Raw genomic sequence first — 21,807 nt, forward strand, 5'->3', positions numbered from 1 at the left:
TTAAAAGCACCAGTGGATTTTTATTATGAATGGGACATACTCTCCAAAAAGAAAACAAAGCTTTGTTTCAATGTGGTTTCTTCGGAAGTTAAAACTCCAGATTGCACTGAACATGCCCAATATTTAAATACACACGAATAGACAGGAACAGAACAACATTTTCTCTAGATTTAAAAAGTCTGTTGATTCTTGAGTTCTATAAAAATATGGAATTGTTTATACTTGGGTTCCAGTTGAATCCCTGGTTCAGGTTAAGGCAGTGATACAAGATAGCATCAATATTCCTTTACCCAAAGTAGATACAATTCATGATATTGTTTAAAGTATCACCGTTTTGCAGGAAGAATGACACAGAGGGCAGATTTTACTGGAAAGAGCTTCTGAGTGGCTTTGGCATAACAAGTGAGAGCAAAAAAATGAAAGCATTACTTCATTAGGCCTTGTTTCCCTCCAATGGAGGAAAAATCTCAACATAACGTAACAATATTACACGACCCAAAACCAAGCAGACCATAATCGTCCATGATATGAACTAGAAGTTAAGGTAGTTGGCAGGAATGATTGAAAGAAACCTTTAGATTTTGAACCGGTCATAATACTTTTTTGCATGAAAGAATAATTACTTTAATCTGTGCCCAGTCAGGGTCAGCGAGAACGCTATATGCCACCTGGGAATTCTGTACCAGGTAAGAAAAAAAATTCTGACCCCCCCCCCATGTAAACACACTTCCCATTGATCGTTAAAAAAAGCGAAATTGATAGTGGATACAGCCAATCACGTGTGACGACTAATGCCCCCTCTCTTTCCACCACCTACTGCACAGAATAGATGTAACTTATCATAAAATTTACAGTGCAGAAGGAGGCCATTCGGCCCATCGAGTCTGCACCAGCTCTTGGAAAAAGCACCCTACACAAGGTCAACACTTCCACCCTATCCCCATAACCCAGTAACCCCACCCAACACTAAGGGCAATGTTGGACACTAAGGGCAATTTATCATGGCCAATCCGCCTAACCTGCATGCACATCTTTGGACTGTGGGAGGAAACCGGAGCACCCGGAGGAAACCCACGCACACACGGGGAGGATGTGCAGACTCCGCACAGACAGTGACCCAAGTCGGAATCGAACCTGGGACCCTGGAGCTGTGAAGTAATTGTGCTATCCACAATGCTACCGTGCTGCCCCGAACTTATGTGAAGATTGATTTTTTAAAAATTAACTAGACCAAATTTTGTAACAAGTGGATAATGGAGATGTTTACAGAGCGTGCATAACATACATATCATTTTAAATGTTTTGAAAAGACAGCTAGTGAAAGATTTGCAAAAGATTTTAATTCAACATTACTTAGTTGTTAAAATACCATTTTCAATTAAATTATTGCAAATGTTTAACTGCTTAATTCCTAGTCTGAATGTGTCTCAGGTTCAAATTCCAGAAAGAATGGTCAGTCAAACTGCAATGTGAGAATTAGGAGTTTCTTACGATCTCAGGCTGTTATAAATTGGCAACTTAACCATCGTGATTTATGCTGCACACTACAATCAGATTTAAAACTGGCAGATGAGTATTTCCCTTCACTTCAACTCGTCAAAACAGTTCTGAGCAACGGTGTAGCAATTCCATCGGGATTATGAGTGGAGGAGTCAGGCTCAGAAGGGCAGCAGTAATTTTTAAAAATTGAAACCTATAATTGAACAAAAAATGTATTTTATTGCAAATTAAAGTTCAGACTGGGCAATTTAAGTGGGATAAAACTTTTAAAAAGAATTGCTGTAATAGCACCAAAATTGTCTAGTAATCCCACATGTGACAAAAGGGAAAAGCTATCAAATAAATGAAAACACAAAGACCCTTCCAGCTACATTCCTTGCTAATAATTTTATGGGCTGTTTTAGGTGATTACTGGAACTGCTAATTTCTCCCACAATAAAAGGTCCATCAAATCAAAAACCCTCACTTTTTATACGTATAAACGGTCCCTATAATGGTCCACTGCACTTTATTCTGAACAGCTATCATTCAATTCATTCTTCTCGAGCCATGGGTAGGCAGGGGTTGTCCTGTTGACACAGTGCTTCAGCATCACGGACTGTTTGGAGGCTTGTAATGAATTCTGCAGCGATCCTTGAAGACCTTTATAAAAAAAAATGTTTACAAAAATTACTTCAAATCTCCATCCATTCTTCTTTACTACTTTCACAAATTATGAGACTGGTGAACGAGTAATGAATTTATATTTCAGTTAGGAAATGCCTTGCTCCATATGGAACTGAGTTCTACAGATCATGAAGCTTTGAGGTTCAATTCTTGGCCTGTTGTGTGACATGTAATAAAATAAATAAGGTGGTGATAGTGGTGCGGTAAATTGTCACCAGTGGCGCTGAGTTTAATGGGGTGACATTGGCGGGAGTGTCGATGTTGATCAAGAACAGGAATGGACTGAGCGACAACATCCTCCACGGTCAAATAGCATGCGAACACTCTGTTCAGATCCATGCAAGAAGTCATAGAATGGGAAATTGGACATGGTAGAGTAGGTTCAGTGTTCCTGCATGAATGGCTAGCTTCAGAAAAAAGAGAGAAAAAAGTTAAGAGGGGAAACTATACATGCAAGGACTGACTGCCGGAGGAGTGGTGAAAGAGGCCACCCTCAATTTCCAGTCAGCACCCTATACTCCCAAAATCAACTGAAAATTCCCCAGTGACTGTAGCTGTTCTTGATACACAGTTAAGCTTGTCAAAGACCAACCACGGCAGCTGCAAGATACTGTTACAGGAATTTCTCAAGACTGGAGCCTTGACCAACAATGTTTATCTGCTTCATCGATAATCAGAACTGGAGCTGTTCCCTGATGACTCTACTGCATTTGGCTGCATTCATAACTCTTTAGATAATGTAGCAGTCCACGGCAGGAGGCAGACATTTGTGCCACCTAAAGGCTAGGCGGTGATCATTTCCAACAAGGAAAGACTTAACTGCCTTCCCATGTCTTGAATTGCACCTCTCAGAGTTCCTCAAGATCACTGACCTGAAGCGGAATTGAACTAGCCATAGCAACACTGCCTGGATCAAGCATCACAAAGGCAAGGCATTCTGCAATGAGTGGCTCACCTTCTAATCACAAAACGCTATTTCACTAGGTTCAAGTCAGGAGGTTGATAGCATACTTACACTCAGCAGGGTAGCTGTAACAGTGTCAAAGCTCACCACCATCTAGGGTAAATATATCTTTGATTGGCATCCTTGCCACTAAACTCAAAACTGACCCAGCCTAGCAGTGGAGCACTATAAATGTGTATACACTGACTACAACGCACTGCAACAAGGTTACTTCAATAGCAGCTCTTGGTGTCGTAACCAACAAAAAGGACAAGAGTAGTAATGTCATCGGAACACCATCACCTACAGGTTCCTCTGTGGCCAAAAGCCACCCTAATTCAGATGTCTACTGCTATTCTTTTATTTTTCCTGGCTCAAAATCCTTCAATTCCGCACATAACCCCATTGTGGAATACCATCACCTAAAGGACTGTAGGAAGACAGGCAGAAGGTCCACCATCATCTTCTGAAGACAAGTAGGAATGGGAAATAAAAGTCTTAGCAGCATTGCCCGTATTCAGAGAACATATTTTTCTTTCCAAACATCCTGTTCAATGGATAACCTAAACTTAAGTAGATGCCCTGTCTACTTAGCTACCTCATGAGAAGGTCTAGCTGAGGTGATGAGAGATGAGGACTTACTGAGTACTCAACAGTGCCAAAACATACTTTCAGAAAATGCGAGGTCTTGTTCAGAACTGCATTATTTGTAAAAGTTAATTATATTATTTATTCTGAGAATTTTATTAGAATTGTTTCTCCGATGAGGGCATCTTGATTTTCTATTCTCGCAATGTGAGGAATTCAATGAAATTGCGAGTTAGAATTTGTGCTGGAGACAATATGGACTGCAAACACACAGTATGTAATCCAATCCATTTGCTGCAAAGGCATGGGTCGGATGTGTGCTGCTGGCAGTGTTCCAATGGCAGAAAGATTGCACACCAGGCAGCGTGCCAGTGCAGACAGGATGGTGAACAACAGAGGGAGAGGTCTCAGAAAAACCCTGAAACACTCAGTAACTGTGCAGCGAGTAGTTAGGCAGTGGAGGGTCAAACCTGAAACTGCACATGTTCCCAACAGCACCCATCGAACCTAATCCCACTCCAGGAAGAGCAGAGGTGTTATGAGGTGAAGTATTCAACAGGCACATCGCTGAAGCTATGCAGTTACCTTTCAGCTCCAAGGGAAGATCAGACTTTCTGCATCAGCTGCCACATTAATCTCCACCATATCAGACCGCATTGTAAAATTTCATGCAAGATCTTTAACCTCAGGGCTGGTTTAGCTCAATGGGCTAGACAGCTGGTTTGTAATGCAGAACAATGGGGGGGGGGGGGGGGGGGGGGAGAGAGAGTTTATGGATTCAGTTGGAAAGGGGCTATTAACCAAAAAGATTTCAGAACCACTGATCTAGGCAACAAAGAACCTCTTTTAATCAGCCTGCATAATTATTTGGATGACGAGTTCATTACCATACAATTCCACTTTGATTTTCAATATATAAATACTATAAAGAGAAATACAAGAACAGTCCATACCTTCCAACTTCTGTCATTGACAACTTCTTCAACATTTAATTCGGACTGTATCAATTTCAACTGAAACATAAACAGAGAATATTTATAATGGTAATATAGAATATTCTGTAACACACACAGTGACTTAATATTAAGATAGATACGCTACAGATCTTGTCAAGTGCTTACGTATGCATAACGTATTGGAGTTTTCAAAAAAATGCTCGAGTTGCTGAAGTAATATAATCCTCTTTTTAAAGGCTGTGTGGAAAAAGTAGCATTATACACCAGGATGCCCCTCTAGAAACTATTGTGCAAGGGCAAAGTTGAGTAACATGAGTGCAAGCAATATCCCAACTGTCATCCACAAACGTACAATTTTATAAACATCAACCTAATTAGCTTCTAAATACAAGTTGGTTAAAGAAATGTCAGAGTGAAACAGTTTTCAGGTGAATCCATTTATAGAAACAGATATTAACATTTCTGTACACTCAAACATTCTGATCACTGATATTTTAATATGTTTCATATCACCATACAGAAACTTAATTATCCTTTCTCCCCCTGCATTACAACAATAAATACACTGCAAAAGTACTTCACTTAATTGAGGACATGCTGAAGTCTTGAAAGGGAAGTAAATACCAGTCTTTCTTTACTCAATGTCCACTCTTAATCAGCCACCTTGTGAAATACTTCCTGGACTCAATGAGTGCTATGGAAATCTTTTTTGTGGGAGGAAACCGGAGCACCCGGAGGAAACCCACGCAGACACGGGGAGAATGTGCAGACTGCACAGACAGTGACCTAGCGGGGAATGAAGGTGGGTAAGGAAATTGGGAAAAAAGGTGGTCAACCATTTTGATCCATTCTTGTAAAACATTCAGCAAGTAATATCGTCGAATGTCAAGGGGCAATGATTAGATTCTCGCTTGTTGCAGATGGTCATCGTCTGGCACTTATATGACACGAATATTACTCATCAGCCCAAGCCTGGATACTGTCCATGTCTTGCTGCATTTGGACATGGACTGCTTCAGGATCTGAGGAGTCACGAATGGTGCTGAACATTCCCCCTTCTAACCTTACTATGGAAGGAAGGTCATTGTTGAAGCTGTTAAAAATGTTCGAGTCTAGGACACAACCCTGAGGAACTCCTGCACTGATATCCTGGAACTGAGATGATTGACCTCCAACAACCACAACCAACTTCCTTTGTGCCAGGTATGATTCCATACCAGTGGACAGATTTCCTCCTGACTCCAGTTTTATGAGGGCTCCTTGAAGCCACATCTGGTCAAAAGCTGCCTTGATGTCAAGAGCAGTCACTCTCACCTCACCTCTGGAGTTCAGTTCTTTTGTCTGTTTTTGAACCGAGGTTGTAATGAGGTCAGGAGATGAGTGGCCCTGGCGGAACCCAAACTGAGCATCAATAAGCAGGTTATTGCTACTGAAGTAGCACTTGGTAGCACTGTTGATCACATCCTTCCATCACTTTACTAAAGATCAAGAGTAGACTGATGGGGCAGTAATTGCCCAGATTGGATTTTCTTTCCTTTTTTTGTTTACAGGACATAGCAGGACAATTTTCAACATTGGTGTGTAAATGCCAGTGTTGTAGCTGTACTGGAACAGCTTGGCTATGGGTGCAGCAGATTCTGGAGGACAGGTTTTCAGTACTATTGTCGGAATATTGTCAGGGCCCCAAACCTCTGCACCATCCAGTGCCTTAGAGTAGTGAATCAAATTGGTTGAAGACCGATATCTTTGATGCTGGGGAACACTGGAGGAGGCCGAGATGGATCATCTTATGGCTGAAGATTGTTGCTGATGCTTCAGCCTTATCTTTTGTAGTGATGTGCTAGGTTCTCTTATCACTTAGGATGGGAACATTTGTGGAGCCTCCTCCTCCAGGACAACATACCATTTGCCTCAGTTACTACCTGCTGCACCTGCATGCTTACCTTCAACGACTGGTTACAAGGACACCCAGGTCTTGTTGCACATTTCACTCTCTTAATTTATAGCCATTCAACCTACCAATACTGTCATTGACCTGTGGCAGACAGGTTGGTGGGGATGAGGTCAAGTAGGTTTTTCCTAGCATGGCGGCCTCATGGCGCCGAGGTCCCAGGTTCGATCCCGGCTCTGGGTCACTGTCCGTGTGGAGTTTGCACATTCTCCCCGTGTTTGCGCGGGTTTTGCCCCCACAACCCAAAAAGATATGCAAGCTAGGTGGATTAGCCACGCTAAATTGCCCCATTAATTGGGGGAAAAAATGAATTGGGTACTCTAAATTTAAAACAAAAAGTAGATTTTTCCTTCTTGTTGGTTCCCTCACCACCTGCCGCAGACCCATCCAGCAGCTATATCCTTTAGGTCCCAGCCAGCTTGGTTTGTACTGGTGCTACCAAGTCACTTTGGCGATGGACAAAGAAGTCCCCGACCCAGAGTACATTCTGAAATCTTGCCATCTTCAATGCTTCCTCCAAGTGATGTTCAACATGGAGGAGTACTGATTCATTAGCTACGAGGGGAGCAGTACATGGCAATCAGCAGGATTGACCGGATGCCATGAGACTTCATGGGGCCTGGAGCCGATGTTGAGGGTTCCCAGGGCAACTCCCTGCCGACTGCAAACCAGTGTGCCGCCATTTCTGACAGGACATACCCAGGGGATGGGGATGGTGCTGTCTGGGACATTACCTATAAGGTATAATTCAATGAGTATGACTACGTTAGGCTGCAGCTTGACTAGTCTGTGAAACAGCTCTCCCAGTTTTTGGCACATGCCTCCAGATGTTAGTACGGAGGACATTGCAAGGTCGACAGGGCTGCGTTTGCCATTGTCGTTTCCGATGCCTAGGTTGATGACGGGTGGCCCATCCAGTTCATTCCTAACTGAATGGCTTGCTAGGCCATTTCAGAGCCAAACACATTGCAGAGTCACATGTGCAGATTTCCTTCCCTAAAAAACATTGGTGAGCTAGATGGGTTTTTCCGACAATAATTTTAATTCCACATTTTTATCGAATTCAAATTCCACCATCTGCTGTGGTGGCATTTGAACCCCAGTCTCCAGAGCATTAATAATAAATAAAAACAGAAAATGCCAGATAAACTCAGCAGGTCTGGCAGCATCCGTGGAGAGAGAAATACAGTTAATGCTTTGAGTCCATTTAACACTGCTACAGAACTGAAAAGGAATAGAAATGTAATGAATTGTATACTTAGATAGGGAAGGGTGGGTAGAATTTATTTCAGAATCGGCAATATTTCGCTTTTATCCCCAGAGTACTAGCCTGGATCTCTAGATTGCTAGTCCAGTGACAATACCACTACCCACACCTCCCCCTGTAACTGAGCAACAGGAAGACTGCTTCCTTCATTCCAACACTGGCATTTCACAGCGTGATCTTACTATTCAGGAGTTTAATAAAATGCATGCAATGTGTCACTAATCAAAAACATTAAAATAATGCTGGTCAACTTTGATAAAACTAAAAAGAGCACTTAGGGAACTATTTTCTGCAGTATGTTCATATGTGACTGAGCACCCAAGGTGGCCAAGGTGACACTTTGAACTGGAACACTTTGTTGAGCACAAGGTGCCATCATAGTCAAGGAAATGAAATATACCCCAACAATGGGTTTCAGGAGGATTATTTGGGGCTAATTGCCATTTAAAATGCCTCCTTACACTCATTAAGGGGGTTCACATAATTTTGATGGCTATCATTTGTCTTAAAGCTCTCTCCTGTTTGGGAGTAAGCACTGTTGATGCGGATTTCAAGCCATGCTGAGAAGGATACTTGCCATTTCATGTTCACTTTCTGTTGGAGCAGTGAAGACAACCTCAAACACATTGAGAGACTTTTTTGCCACACTTTGCCAAGACTTCACCAGACCTCTATCATCACGTATTCTTCAAATTCTCTTAGAATAAATGTTATGCTGATCTGCCATATTGGACACCTTGTACCCCACCAGGAGAAAGGGAATGAGAAAGATCACGGTTCCCCTTGGTGTGGGTGAGAAATGGGAGGAGGACATGACACCAGACAGAGTAACACAAGGGAGCTGCAGGAAAGTGGGAGAGGAGAGCAAAGGGATTTCCTTCTCCACTATCGGTATAAGCCATCCCCCCTTCTCTAGACCTCTTGCAGCAGGACCTCCAGTTCCAAGTCTGAGAACCTGTGCATTCTTTCCCTCAGTTTCTGACTCATCCTGCAACATATCACTGTGTACCAGCCAGAGAATTGGACACATTAGGTAGAGGTGGGTGTGAGGGGCAGCAGAGTGGCACAGTGGATAGCACTGCTGCCTCATGGCGCCGAGGTCCCAAGTTCGATCCCGGTTAAGGGTCACTGTCCGTGTGAAGTTTGAACATTCTCCCCGTGTTTGCATGGATTCCGCCCCCACAACCCAAAGATGTGTAGGCTAGGCGGATTGGCCATGCTAAATTGCCCCTTAATTGGAACAAATGAATTGGGTACACTGAATTTAAAAAAAGAGAAATGGGTTGAGGAAACAAAATATACTGCTCCAGAAAACTTACATCTATCATAGATTATCATAGAATTTACAGTGCCGAAGGAGGCCATTCGGCCCATCAAGTCTGCGCCGGCTCTTGGAAAGAGCACCCTACCCAAGGTCAACAACTCCACCCTATCCCCATAACCCAGTAACCCCACCCAACACTAAGGGCAATTTTGGACACTAAGGGCAATTTATCATGGCCAATCCACCTAACCTGCACATCTTTGGACTGTGGGAGGAAACCGGAGCACCCGGAAGAAACCCACGCACACACGGGGAGGATGTGCAGACTCCGCACAGACAGTGACCCAAGCCGGATTCGAACCTGGGACCCTGGAGCTGTGAGGCAATTGTGCTATCCACAAGGCTACCGTGCTGCCCACATCTATTCGGCACTCAACTGCCAAACTTGCAGGTTTCCGGTTTAGCAACTCAAGCAAGATGAAATTATGGCAATCAACAACTAATTGCCCAAAGTTTTGTGATACGTTCAGACTTTCAAACAAAAATCTCTTATTAGCACAACACCCAATTTGTGCCTGTTTTCACTCTTTGGCTAAATAACACTCTTAAATTTGTTGAAGAAATTGAAGAGATTGATTACAGGGAATTACTATTGCAAAGTGGCACTCAGTGTTGGAATTAGAATTCAGCCACAGTCTATTTTTCAGCAGAGTGACATGACATGATTTGTACTTGCAATGCTCCCCCTTTGAATCACTGATTTGAGCCTTAAAGAGAGCAGTGGCCAGCAGCTTTTCCACAAAGAGGAAGGCAAAAATTACCAACTTCAATGTATTCCCTAGAGCCTGCTTTCAATGGTTGAGCAAGGTGAGCTTTATTGATCAAAAATCTGGTTCCACTCACTTATAAGGAAAATAACCATGGCTTCCTTTAACAGAAAAATGAGGTAAGGCCAAATGTGTCCTTAAAATCTCAAGTTACTTCCAGTAAATAAAAATTTGCGTATCTATATTGTTCTTAACAATTGTTCAAGCTGATCAATTAAGTATCTAATCTTTTTGAAGACTTAAGCAGCAGAGCACACTCATTACCTGCAATTTATTCCTGGTAACTGGGTAATGTTGATGGTATAAAAAAGGTCAGCAGCACCCCGATGCCAAAATAAAGCTTCAAGTGTGCAATTCTATTTTAAGCTTCTTCCATTAATTATGAAAGAAAACATTTAAGTTTGCCACATCCATACAGAAAGTATCTTTGTAAACATAGTTTCAAAGGAAGAAAACTCTGGGAGCGGGTGATATGATTCTATGCATGCCTTACGTTTGTTTGTTCTTTTCGTAGTTGTTTTAGTAGTGTTAAATTGTCCATGTCTTTATTTCTCTCTTCTCGTAGTTTGTTCACCCTACTGGACGATTCGTTTATGCAGCTCTTTATGGCTTTTTCCCTACTAACGTGTGCCTGCTTTAGCTAAAATGAAAGAAAAGGAAGATAGGTACACAAACTTTACCAGCCTTACAATCCTTAAAATCTTAAAATCCTTCCATTTGGTTTTGCCCAATTAAAAAAATTACCTCGACATGGTCGACATAGATGCCAGAAAATGGACTGAGGTATGAGTAAATTTTACCACCCCAAAGTAAACTATAGAGAAACAAGTAGGCAGGAATTCTTATCGAAAAATACATAAAGCAATTTATAGGTTTTTAAAATTGGAAACACGATTGGAAATGGGGTCATTCTTTATATCCTTTGGTGTGACTTTAAAAAAATTATTGGGATTAATTTTTAGCTGAATTTTATAATAATTGTGGTAATGTCTCAGTCAGGTATTGGAACAATTTTGCTTTTCCACACCAGATGCAACAAGCACTCCCAATTTTTTTCTAACTAGTCTGCTGCCAGACAAACTACACTCGTTTCGGAGATTTTGTCTAAGTTTGCCAAAAGCAGACATACCAATCTGCATTTGTTCTGTGAAAGAATGTTACAGAGATAGAAAGATTTATTGGTGAGTTAAAGTGGTACATTAATGATTACAACCATGGAGTGTAAATGGATGACCAGGTATGGCCTGGATCAGGGGCAAAATTCTCCCCAAACGGCGCGATGTCCGCCGACTGGCGCCCAAAACGGCGCCAATCAGACGGGCATCGCGCCGCCCCAAAGGTGCGGAATGCTCCGCATCTTTGGGGGCCGAGCCCCAACATTGAGGGGCTAGGCCGGCGGCGGAGGGATTTCCGCCAGCTGGCGGAAACGGCCTTTGTTGCCCCGCCAGCTGGCGCGGAAATGACATGTCGGGGCGGCGCATGCGCGGGAGCGTCAGCGGCCGCTGACAGTTTCCCGCGCATGCGCAGTGGGGAGAGTCTCTTCCGCCTCCGCCATGGTGGAGACCGTTGCGGTGGCGGAAGGGAAAGAGTGCCCCCACGGCACAGGCCCGCCCGCGGATCGGTGGACCCCGATCGCGGGCCAGGCCACTGTGGGGGCACCCCCCAGGGTCAGATCGCCCCGCGCCCCCCCACCCCAGGACCCCGGAGCCCGTCCACGCCGCCTTGTCCCGCCGGTAAATAGGTACTCTAATTTACGCCGGCGGGACAGGCAATTTATCGGCGGGACTTCGGCCCATCCGGGCCGGAGAATCCAGCGGGGGGGCCTGCCAACCGGCGCGGCCCGATTCCCGCCCCCGCCGAATATCCGGTACCGGAGACTTCGGCAACCGGCAGGGGCGGGATTCACGGCGGCCAACGGCCATTCTCCGACCCGCTGGGGGCTCGGAGAATGACGCCCCATGACTTCAATCATTTATAAGTTGACTGCAAGGCTAGAATGATTAGTTGCCAGAGTATAGTCCGGGCAGAATTAGCTACTTCATGGTGTCCCAACAAAATTCATGACTGCAGAAGAGTATATCCTCTGGCATTGATATTACATTTCCATTTTGAATGCAGTAAATCCTTTAGTCTCTGAGTAACTCTGCCAGATTGTGATTGGTGTAGATGTTATGCCAGGAAATTATTTCAAACCACCCAAGCTCATTTTGGCTAGGTCTATTAAGCTTTTGTTTCATCAGGATTTAACCAACGGTGGTACAGTTGTGATATGGTACGAATTAAAGTAATGGCATGATGGGAAAACTGGTCAATGGGAAGACTGGTCAGAAGGTTTGATACAATATAAGAAAGACTGAAACTACTCATTCCAGCTCACCAGGCCCAGGTAAAGAATGCTGCCCTAACCATTTTCAGACTAGTATGGTCGTAGGCCAACTCTGCATAACTTTGAAGTCTGAATAGATCAGCGAAGATCGAGCCAAAACACCGGACCTCGTCAACTCCTAATAAAACTAACTCATCATAACCCAGGGCCGTAGGAATTTAAAACAAAGATAAGTTCAGGAAGAAACAAGTCTATTCCGACCTTTCAATGTTCCCTCCGAGGAGTAAATAATGGTATGAGTGATATAACCAAACATGGTCTGGTGTATGCTTCCGGTTGTATTTCCGATCAAACCCGTGACCATACTGTTGTCACATAATCTTGATAATGATAATGTATAAATATTGAGCTAATTCTCCGCGAAAGAGTGGACCTTGTGAAAGATTCAGCAGTTTTGTTGGCTGCTCTCTGACTTCAAGTTTCAGCCATTACTGCATGCAGTTGTTTTCGAAAATAAAGCTTGTTATTCTGTCTTAACGAGCGTGTTGAATCTTTCTACTACAGAAGCGGGAAAATATTGACTTTGACATTTTGGCGCAAGCGAGCAGTTACCAATATTCTGAATGAATTCCGTGGGGGACTGAAGAAGTGATCGAGCCAGACCCGGACGAAAGAGACAGACGCCGGCTCAAGGTAAGATTGACCTTGGTCTCTCTCTCTCTCTCTCGGATTAGTGGTTTGACCCCTCATCCCTGACGGAAGTAACTAAACAGGTGACGGTGCTCGAATCTAAATTGTACTGTTAGTAGAGTACTTCAGGTCAGGGACCCCAATTGTGGTTAGCCTTAGGTCAGGGACCTCTTGCTTGTTTTACAGGCTTAAGTTTGGGTCAGGGACCTCTTATACAGTTTGGGTCAGGGACCCTGCAATTTGATTTGGTACCAGGGATTTTTTTTGGTTGCCAGGGGCACATTTTATTGACATTATCGGACAGAGTTTAGACAAAACCGGGGGCAATTCCCCTCTATTTTTCATGTGTTCCGAAAACCCTTCTCAAGAATGTAATTTACGGAGATTATCTGCAGCGCTGAGCAATAAATTGGGTAACGATATTTGGCCACTCGGGGGCACTTGGAACTATGATAATTGCATTTCTGCTGAGAAAATTATTTGGCAGAGAAACGCCGGCTTCCACTAAGCGCCACGAACAATCACTATTAATGAGTTGGAGAGATAACGCCCGTAGAAAAGGGATTGATGATTGTGTGGATGGTAAAGCAAAAAACTGGGAGACCTTAAAATTGGAATGTGAACTTTGGGATAGAAAGCATAAACAACAAGGCGAAAATAAAAAATCTCCAACCAATAGGCAAAGAGGGCTAGCCAATCAAATTAAACGAAAGGAGGATCCTCCCAGTTGCTCTGGCATGCCGATGTTTCCCTATTCAGGCGATACGGAAGAGGAGGAGGATTTAACCCCTGGACCCCACCCTCATCCTGCACACCCCGATCCTACAATTCCACCGTCCCAAGTCCAGACTCCCCCCTTATGGTCCCATTGCCAATGAAACTCTTGCACCACCTCCCCCCCGCAAATTATCCCATTAGGAGTGTTATTAATCCCCACACTGGTGATAATGACGACCCATTCATTGAGGTGTGGCAGGCTTTTAAACCCCATGAGCTATGTTTGATGATGGCCCAATGTCCCTCCTGCAAAGAGGACCCAGAGGGGTTCACTGAGTTTTTGAGGAGAACTGCAACCATGTACGGTGCTACCGCACGTGATCAATATTCACTGATTTATTCATCCCTTCCCCCAGAATTAGGGCAAAGATGGAAAAATGAATTAGGACTTCATGGGGACACGTGGACGGCCTTCAGCGCCGCACACCAAACGGAGGACGATCAGCGCACTTTAATGTTCCCTGCACTAAAACGGGCTCTCCGTAAACACGTTGACATCGCCAAACTCCTTGAATGTACCCCCACTTCTAAGGAAGATGGTCCAGAATTTTTTGACCGCTTTTGTGGCGTGTACACCCTTTACTCCGGGGACATTGCTTTCAATGCAGGCACACAGTCTCCCCAATTTAATGCACTATTAATGTAGGTTTTGCCTGACCATTAGTATTAAAACTAATAACATGGACTGGTCTGACAATTCTAAACCTCAAATGAAACGTGCTGTGTCTTATTATTGGATCAATGGCCGCAACTGTGAGACCCGTTACAAAGGCACTTCGCCCAAAATTAAGTCCGAATTCATCCAACGTCCCTCTCAAAGAAGAGCTCCTAAAGGTCAGAACTCTCAGACAGATTCACGTTACTATCGCCCAGATTGCACGGACCCTCCTGAATTTGATTACCGCTCACAGGCTCCTCACCCCTTCACTCCACACACGGAGGATTTCGACAGCGCTCCTCCGCGTCGTCCTCCTGCCAAATATAATGTCACTTGCTTCAACTGTCAACGTACAGGCCACTACGCTAGGGATTGTCCAGCACCCCGATGACAAGGTAGATTTCAACCCCATCGGCAGACACCCTTTACTACCTCTAACCCCTACTGACTAGCCAGATCAAACTTTCCGGTCCTCTCAACGGACCACTCTGACGAGCCCACCGCTACGATTTACATAGAGGGTGTGCCTATCCCCTTCCTGATTGACACTGGCGCGACTCATTCTACGCTAGACTGGACATTAATTCAGAAACATTGCTTTCCCCTTTCTGATAAGCATGTGGAACTTGCTGGTTTCATGGGGGAAGGCGCTGTTTATCCGCTTACGAAGCCGCTCTCTGTTCAATTTGAGGGCCGGGAATGTTGCATCCCTTTCACGGTTATCCACGTCCTCGGTGTCAACCTGGCCGGACGTGACTTGCTGTGTCCCTTGCAGGTGGAAATTGTTTGCCTTGATAACGGCATTACTATACCAGCTATCCCGCAGGCCCAGCTCCCAGCTTAGAAATGTTCCCCTTTTCACTACTCCACAGTGGTGGTCGGTTGATTTTGATCCATCACACTTTTCACCTCCCTTAGATATTCCCGATCCACATGTCACTCTTTGCTATGATCATACAGGATTGCGCGCCTGATTTGGAGAGCATTTACCAAGACGCCCTCGGTTCTCTACAATCCGTTTCCTTTGTTGGCCTCGCTAAGGGAAAAGAAGAAGGGTCTGCCTTTCTTGTCAATTTACCCCATGGCCTCTGGCGTCAGTCGGGACTTGTGTCACCCCACGTGACCCTTTCTGTTAACGAAGGCTACAGTGCGAAGTCCTTGGGATTTCTGGCAGCTGCACTACGAGGATAAGCTGATCATTTCTTGAATGGAAGTCAAATCCTACCCGCAGGCACTTTAGAATATTTTCAACGCCCATTTGTCCTCATTGGCACACTGCACCACCATCTTTCAGTCCAATCAACGACTTCTGAACTACCCGCAGATTTATGGGCGGCCTCCAAACACGAAGTTGGTCTCACTAATGTCCCTCCCGTTGTTATTAAAGTTAAACCTGACATGCCCTTGATTCGATTTCACAGTACCCTTTGCGCCTCGAGGCTGAAGAAGGAGTCTCGGTCATGATTCAATCGTTCCTTCAACAGGGAATTGTGGTACCATGCCAATCGCCCTGTAACACCGCGATTCTTCCAGTTCCTAAGATAGGAAGACCATCCGAATGGCGTTTAATCCAAGACCTCCGACATATTAATCAGATAGTGGAACCCTTACATCCTATTGTCCCAAACCCGGCGTCAATCCTTAGTAATGTCCCACCGGAAGCGACTGTTTTCACCCTTGTTGATTTACAACATGCCTTTTTTGCGATACCCCTCGCCCCTGAATCACAGTATTGGTTTGCCTTTACATTTAAGGACAACCAATACACTTGGATTAGGCTCCCACAGGGCTTCATTCATTCTCCAACCATTTTCTCACAAGCATTGCACTCCCAGTTAGCAACATTATCAACTCCTGGTGGCTCCACCATCATCCAATATGTTGATGACTTACTCCTTGCCAGCCCTGACTTCAACGCTAACCAGCGTGACACCGTTTACCTGCTCATCCGTCTCCATTCATGGGGATATGTGATCCCGCCCACTAAAGTTCATAAAGGCCAACAGCAGGTCAAATTTTTGGGTGTCCTAATAAGTGCTACGGATCGCTCCCTTATTCAGGAATGCATTACTCCTATACGGCAGACCCCATTTCCTACATCGCCCAAGCAGGTGCGAGCCTTTTTAGGATTGGTGAACTTTTGCAGACCATGATTCCGAATGTTACTGTCCATACTAAAGATTTAACTCTGTACTCCTCTCAAAATGCTCCTCTTACGTTTGAACTTCCTGATTCAGCAAAACAATCTTTTGTTACTCTCAAAAATGCCCTGGCTACCGCCCCAGCGCTAGGACGACCTATGTATGACAGACCCTTTCAGTTGTACGTTAATGTTCTTGATGAATGTGCCACTGGTGTTCTAACACAAGAACACGGTGACCGGCGTCGCCCGGTCGCCTACTATTCTACAAAATTAATCTAAAGTATAAGATAAGGAACAACTGTTAAGTGTGAAAAGTTGCTGACACTAGTAATACAGTGAAACAACTGATTTACAAATTAAGAAAACTAGAAGGTGACAAGGTTACATTATAACGTACATCACATTTGAAGTTAAAACCTTGTAGAAGATGGCCAAAGCAGATAAAGTTAGAGTCAGGGGGGATAACCCTAACATGACATTAGCTTAACCTGAAGATGACCCGAGTTCAATCTGAGAAAACTCATTGAAAAAGACATAAATCCAAAAGAGTGTGAACTAAGGCACAGACAAATTTATTACATGTCAAGCAAAGCGAGAAAAGTGCAGTCCAGGATGCTGGTGAGGATGAAGCTGCGCTGTCGCTGTTGAAGCAGCGCCATGCTTCTAAACTGCTAAAACTTAGCCTTCGAACTGTCAAGCAGGCAGTCTGAAGGGTGCCAGGTGCAGAGGTTAAGGGGCCCCAACTGGCTATAAAAACTGGGGAAAATGAGCAGATAGAGAGAATCTCCCTCGGTGATGGGACAAGCAACATCGACAGACCGAGCAGCTCAGAGAAGTCAGCAGAAGACCAAAAGTTAAAGAAAACTGATTGTCAAGAGAGACTTGAAAGTCTGCAACTGGTCCGAACAAGAAAATATCTTTCTACCTTTCTGTAAAAGTAGTTATTCTCTTTTAACTTGAAAATAAAGTTAAGTTCAAATTGATAACCTGAAAGAGTGGTTATTATTATTTTCTTTAAAAAGTTTACTTTACTTCACTTAGCAAGCTGGACCCGTGTGTAAATTACTAAGTGGTAAGTAAATAAAATTCTTCTACGAAGATACGGGTTATACTGGGGGATAACTTGAAACACTAGTTTGACCTGAATAGCATCCGCCAAAGTCTAGGAGGAGTCGGGGAGTGAGAATCCCTGCTCACCATTTAGAATAAATTGACCCCATTTTTGGTATAGGGTGAATTCTAAGAATAGTGGTGAGGTAAAAACTACAGATTGAAAGAGTCCATAGCAAGCCATTGTAGTATCATGTTACAGGGTTTCCTAAGACATCACTGAACCTGACAGACCAAAGTCAGTCATCTGAGTGGCAGAGAACAGGGGATAGAGTCAGCGAGTCTTGTACTTGAAGCAGAGAAAATGCTAATCCTATTGTTCACCATGCAGTATGCAGGTGCTCAAAAGCTGAGTAAACAAAATTCCTGAGCATTTGAAGAAGATTGGAAGGTTCACCTCACAGGCTAGAAGGAAGGAATCTCCAGTTTAACCCTTACAGTGAAAGTCAGTTTTGGGATGAGAATTTATCCAGCTGGGAAAGAACAAAGGAAGCAGACTATTGGGAGTTAAGGATAGTTCTGTACTGGCTCTGGGAGAATAGAACATCCACTTAAGTGACAGTGTAAAGCATAACCATGGCAGGGGATTTTTGATTGTTTTAAAAGTTAATTGTGGAAAACTCTGTGTAGTTTTGAGTAAAAGTTTACCTGCAACAAAATAGTGATTAGTCACTGTTGCTTAGTTTGTTTATTACAGTAACAGTCTTAAAACTTGACATCTTGTGTGATCATTTCAGCCGGTCATTGGAATTCAATTTTTTTTTAAGGTATTGATCTCCGAGGAGATCACAAGAGCTGCATTTCATAAGTCAACATTTGCAGGCAGTCCAAACTCATAAAAGTTCAAAAATACTACCTGATACCACTCTTGTGCACTTCTTACCAACTGGTTAGAAAGAGATCGGAAACTATAAATAGATAATTGTATGGCGGGCTGGTAGCTTGGTCTGTTTCATGAGTTATTAGCCATGTCTCAGGAGAAGGGTAAGAATATACATTCACTATTCTGGTTTACACAGCTTTGAAGTGATTCTGTACAGAGAATAAACGTGTCACATTATCAGTCAAAACATACCTGGCACAGCACAATGCGAGTTAGACTTTACAATTGGATTTCCTCATTACTTCCAGCTTCTTAAATAGCACTGGTTATAAAGTTAAAAAAATTCACAACAAATATATTCTGGAAAAGCAGGACTTTACTTACAGATTCATAAAGCTGTTTGCACGTTTGATTTGCATCAATCTTCCCAGCGAAGGATGCTGTCGGGATAATGGTATTTAATTCATGGACTATCCTATCATCAATCTGCCGCATCACCCGCAGTACATCCTATTGATAAGCACAAAGAAGTGGGTCTGGCATTAATGATACTGGTTAAATTGAGCTTGATGCACTTGTTGTACAGGGTGTTGGTGAGACCCCTTTTAAAAAATTAATTCAGGGGCGCGCTGCCTAGGCCAACATTTACTGCCCATCCCGAATTGCCCTCGAGTTGATGGTGAGCTGCCTTCTTGAACCATTGCAGTCCATGAGATGTAGATACACCAGAGTTCTGGGATTTAACCCCATGTGGAACACGGTGTACAGTTTTGGTCTCCTTGCTGAGGGATATAATTCCATTAGCAGTTCAGAAAGATTCCCTCAACTGATTCTGGAGATGAAGGAGTTTTCTTACGAGGAAAGGTTGGAACAGGTACTATTGGAGTTTAGAAGAATGAGAGGTGACCTTATTGAAATGCGTAAGATCTTGAGGGGACTTGACAAGGTGGATGTTAGATGATGTTTCCCCTTATGAGAGAGACTGGAATTAGGGGATACTGTTTAAAGACGGCGATAAGGAGAAATTGTTTTCGCTCAGTGGATCGTTAGTCTGTGGAATTCTCTTCCTCACAGGGCAGTGCAGGCAGGTTCATTGATTACTTTGAAGGCCGATTTAGACAGATTCTTGATTAACAAATGATTCAAAGGGTATGGGGTAGACACGAAAATAGAGTTGAGGCCACAATCTGATCAGCCACAATCTTATCAAATGGTGGAGCAGGCTCAATGGCATTCTTATACAATTGCATATATATATTTATAACATACTTTTCAAGAGATATTTAATTATCCTTGGGATGTGGATGGTGATGGTATGGCCAACATTTATAGCCTAAGAGATGGTGGTGTAGCCCTGCCTTCTTGAACCGCTGCTGTCTATATGGTTGTTATTCCCAAGGTGACGTAAGGTAGGGAGCATGCAGGATACCGACCCAGTAACAATGAAGGGACAGTGTTGTGTTTTTAGGTCCATTTGGTGTGTGATTTGAAGGTGGTGGTGTTCCTATGCAGCTGCCACCCTTGTCCTCTAGCTGGTAGAGGTCACAAGTTTGGGAGTTGCTACAATGCATGTTGAACATGGTACACGTGGTGTGCAGGTAGGGGAGGGAATGAACATTTAAACTAGTGGTTGTGGCGCCAATCAAGTTCATTGCTTCACTCCAAGTGATGTTCACTCTTAAGTGTTACTGGAGCTGCACTCATCCATTGAAGTGGAGAGCATTCAATTAAACTCCTGACTTATTCTCTGTAGTTGTTTGGAATGGCGTTGGAGAGTCAAAAGATGAGTCAATTGCCACAAAGTACTCAAACTATGACCTGCTCTTAGTTATAGAATTTACAGTGCAGAACAGTGTCTTATAGCACAGTATTTATATAAATGGCAGTTAAGTTTCTGATTAATGGTGATTCCCCCAGGAAGTCACCAGAATGGTCTTTGCCTGGTACGTCTGTGGCATGAATTTTACTGGTCACTTATCAATCCAAGCTTGAATGTTGTCCAGGTCTTGCTGCATGTAGGCACAGATTGCCTCATTTTCTAAGGATTGGAAATAGAAATGAACACTATCAGTGGAAACTCCTACTTCTGACCTTCTATTAGAAAGAAGTTCATTGATGAAATAGCTGAAGCTGGCTGGCCCTAAGGAACACTATTATTGAGGATGGGGACATTTGTGGTGCCTCCCCGTCTGGTTCGTTGTTTAATTATCCACTACCATTCACAAACGAGGACCGCAGAGTTTTCATCTGACCTGTTGTTTCTTTCCACACAGGTGGAGGGTAAATAAAGTCGCCATAGAATCCTAGAATTTACAGTGCAGAAGGAGGCCATTCAGCCCATCGAGTCTGCACCAGCCCTTGGACCAACAGCACCCCACTTAAGCCCATACCTCCAAACTATTCTCGTAACCCCACCCAAACATTTTGGACACTAAGGGCAATTTATCATGGCCAATCCACCTAACCTGCACATCTTTGGACTGTGGGAGGAAACCGGAGCACCCAGAGGAAACCCACGCAGACACGGGGAGAACGTGCAGACTCCCACAAACAGTGACCCAAGCCGGGAATAGAACCTGGGACCCTGGAGCTGTGAAGGAACTGTGCTAACCACTGTGCTACTGGTGCCATAATCCCAGATGACCACTGGATTCTTTCTTCTTTGAGGGGGAGAGCTGACTGGTGATGATTTAGCCTGAGGATCACCACACCTCAGGCGAGGGGCAAGGTTGAGACGGCGGGGCCTTCATGAATAACCTCAGCTGGTATGGGAATTGAACCTGCTCTGTTGGTCTTGCATCAAGAACCAGCTGTCCATCCAACTGAGCTAAACAAGCCCCTAGCTGGAGGGTAATCTCAACGTGAACAGTGAACTTGGATTTGAATGTAGGAGGTATGATAAATAAATTTGTAGATGACACAAAAATTGATGGTGTGATAAATAGTGAGGAGCAAGGCCTTAGATTACATGATGATAGAGACAGGCTGGTTAGATGAGCAGAAGTATGGCAAATGGAACTTAACCATGAGGAACTTAATGCATGAGTAACGAGGCAAGGGACTATACAATGAATGGTTAGACCCTAGGAAGTACAGAGGATCAAAAGGACCTTGGTGTGCAGGTTCACAGACCTCTGAAGACAGCAGGACAGGGAGTTAAGGTGGTTAAGAAGGCCTAAGGGATTCTTACCTTTATTAACCGACAGGTTTATTTGGAATCACTAGCTTTCGGAGCGCAGCTCCTTCATTAGGTGAGTCCATCAGTTGGACGTTAACCTGGTGTTGTAAGACTTCTTACTGCGCTAAACCCAGTCCAAC

The 21,807-nt window shown here is 43.9% G+C and overlaps 1 protein-coding gene across 4 annotated transcripts in view; it reads right to left on the reverse strand.

The window, feature by feature from the left end:
- Window positions 1–21,807, reverse strand: part of mix23 (mitochondrial matrix import factor 23) — a 24,733-nt gene continuing 2,926 nt past the window's right edge. For 3 of the 4 annotated variants that reach the window (XM_072513729.1, XM_072513727.1, XM_072513730.1), the window contains 4 exons: window positions 18,874–18,999; window positions 10,456–10,602; window positions 4,651–4,710; window positions 1–2,142 (listed from right to left, as the gene is read on the reverse strand). In XM_072513729.1, the coding sequence (XP_072369830.1) occupies window positions 2,092–2,142; window positions 4,651–4,710; window positions 10,456–10,602; window positions 18,874–18,999 (384 nt within the window). In that variant the 3' untranslated portion in view covers window positions 1–2,091. Of the gene's footprint in view, window positions 2,143–4,650; window positions 4,711–10,455; window positions 10,603–18,873; window positions 19,000–20,414; window positions 20,515–21,807 lie in introns of those variants that run through there. The other variant, XM_072513728.1, reaches the window with a different exon arrangement.

This window comes from Scyliorhinus torazame, chromosome 8 (genome assembly GCF_047496885.1).
Source record: "Scyliorhinus torazame isolate Kashiwa2021f chromosome 8, sScyTor2.1, whole genome shotgun sequence".
Taxonomy (NCBI): Eukaryota; Metazoa; Chordata; class Chondrichthyes; order Carcharhiniformes; family Scyliorhinidae; genus Scyliorhinus; species Scyliorhinus torazame.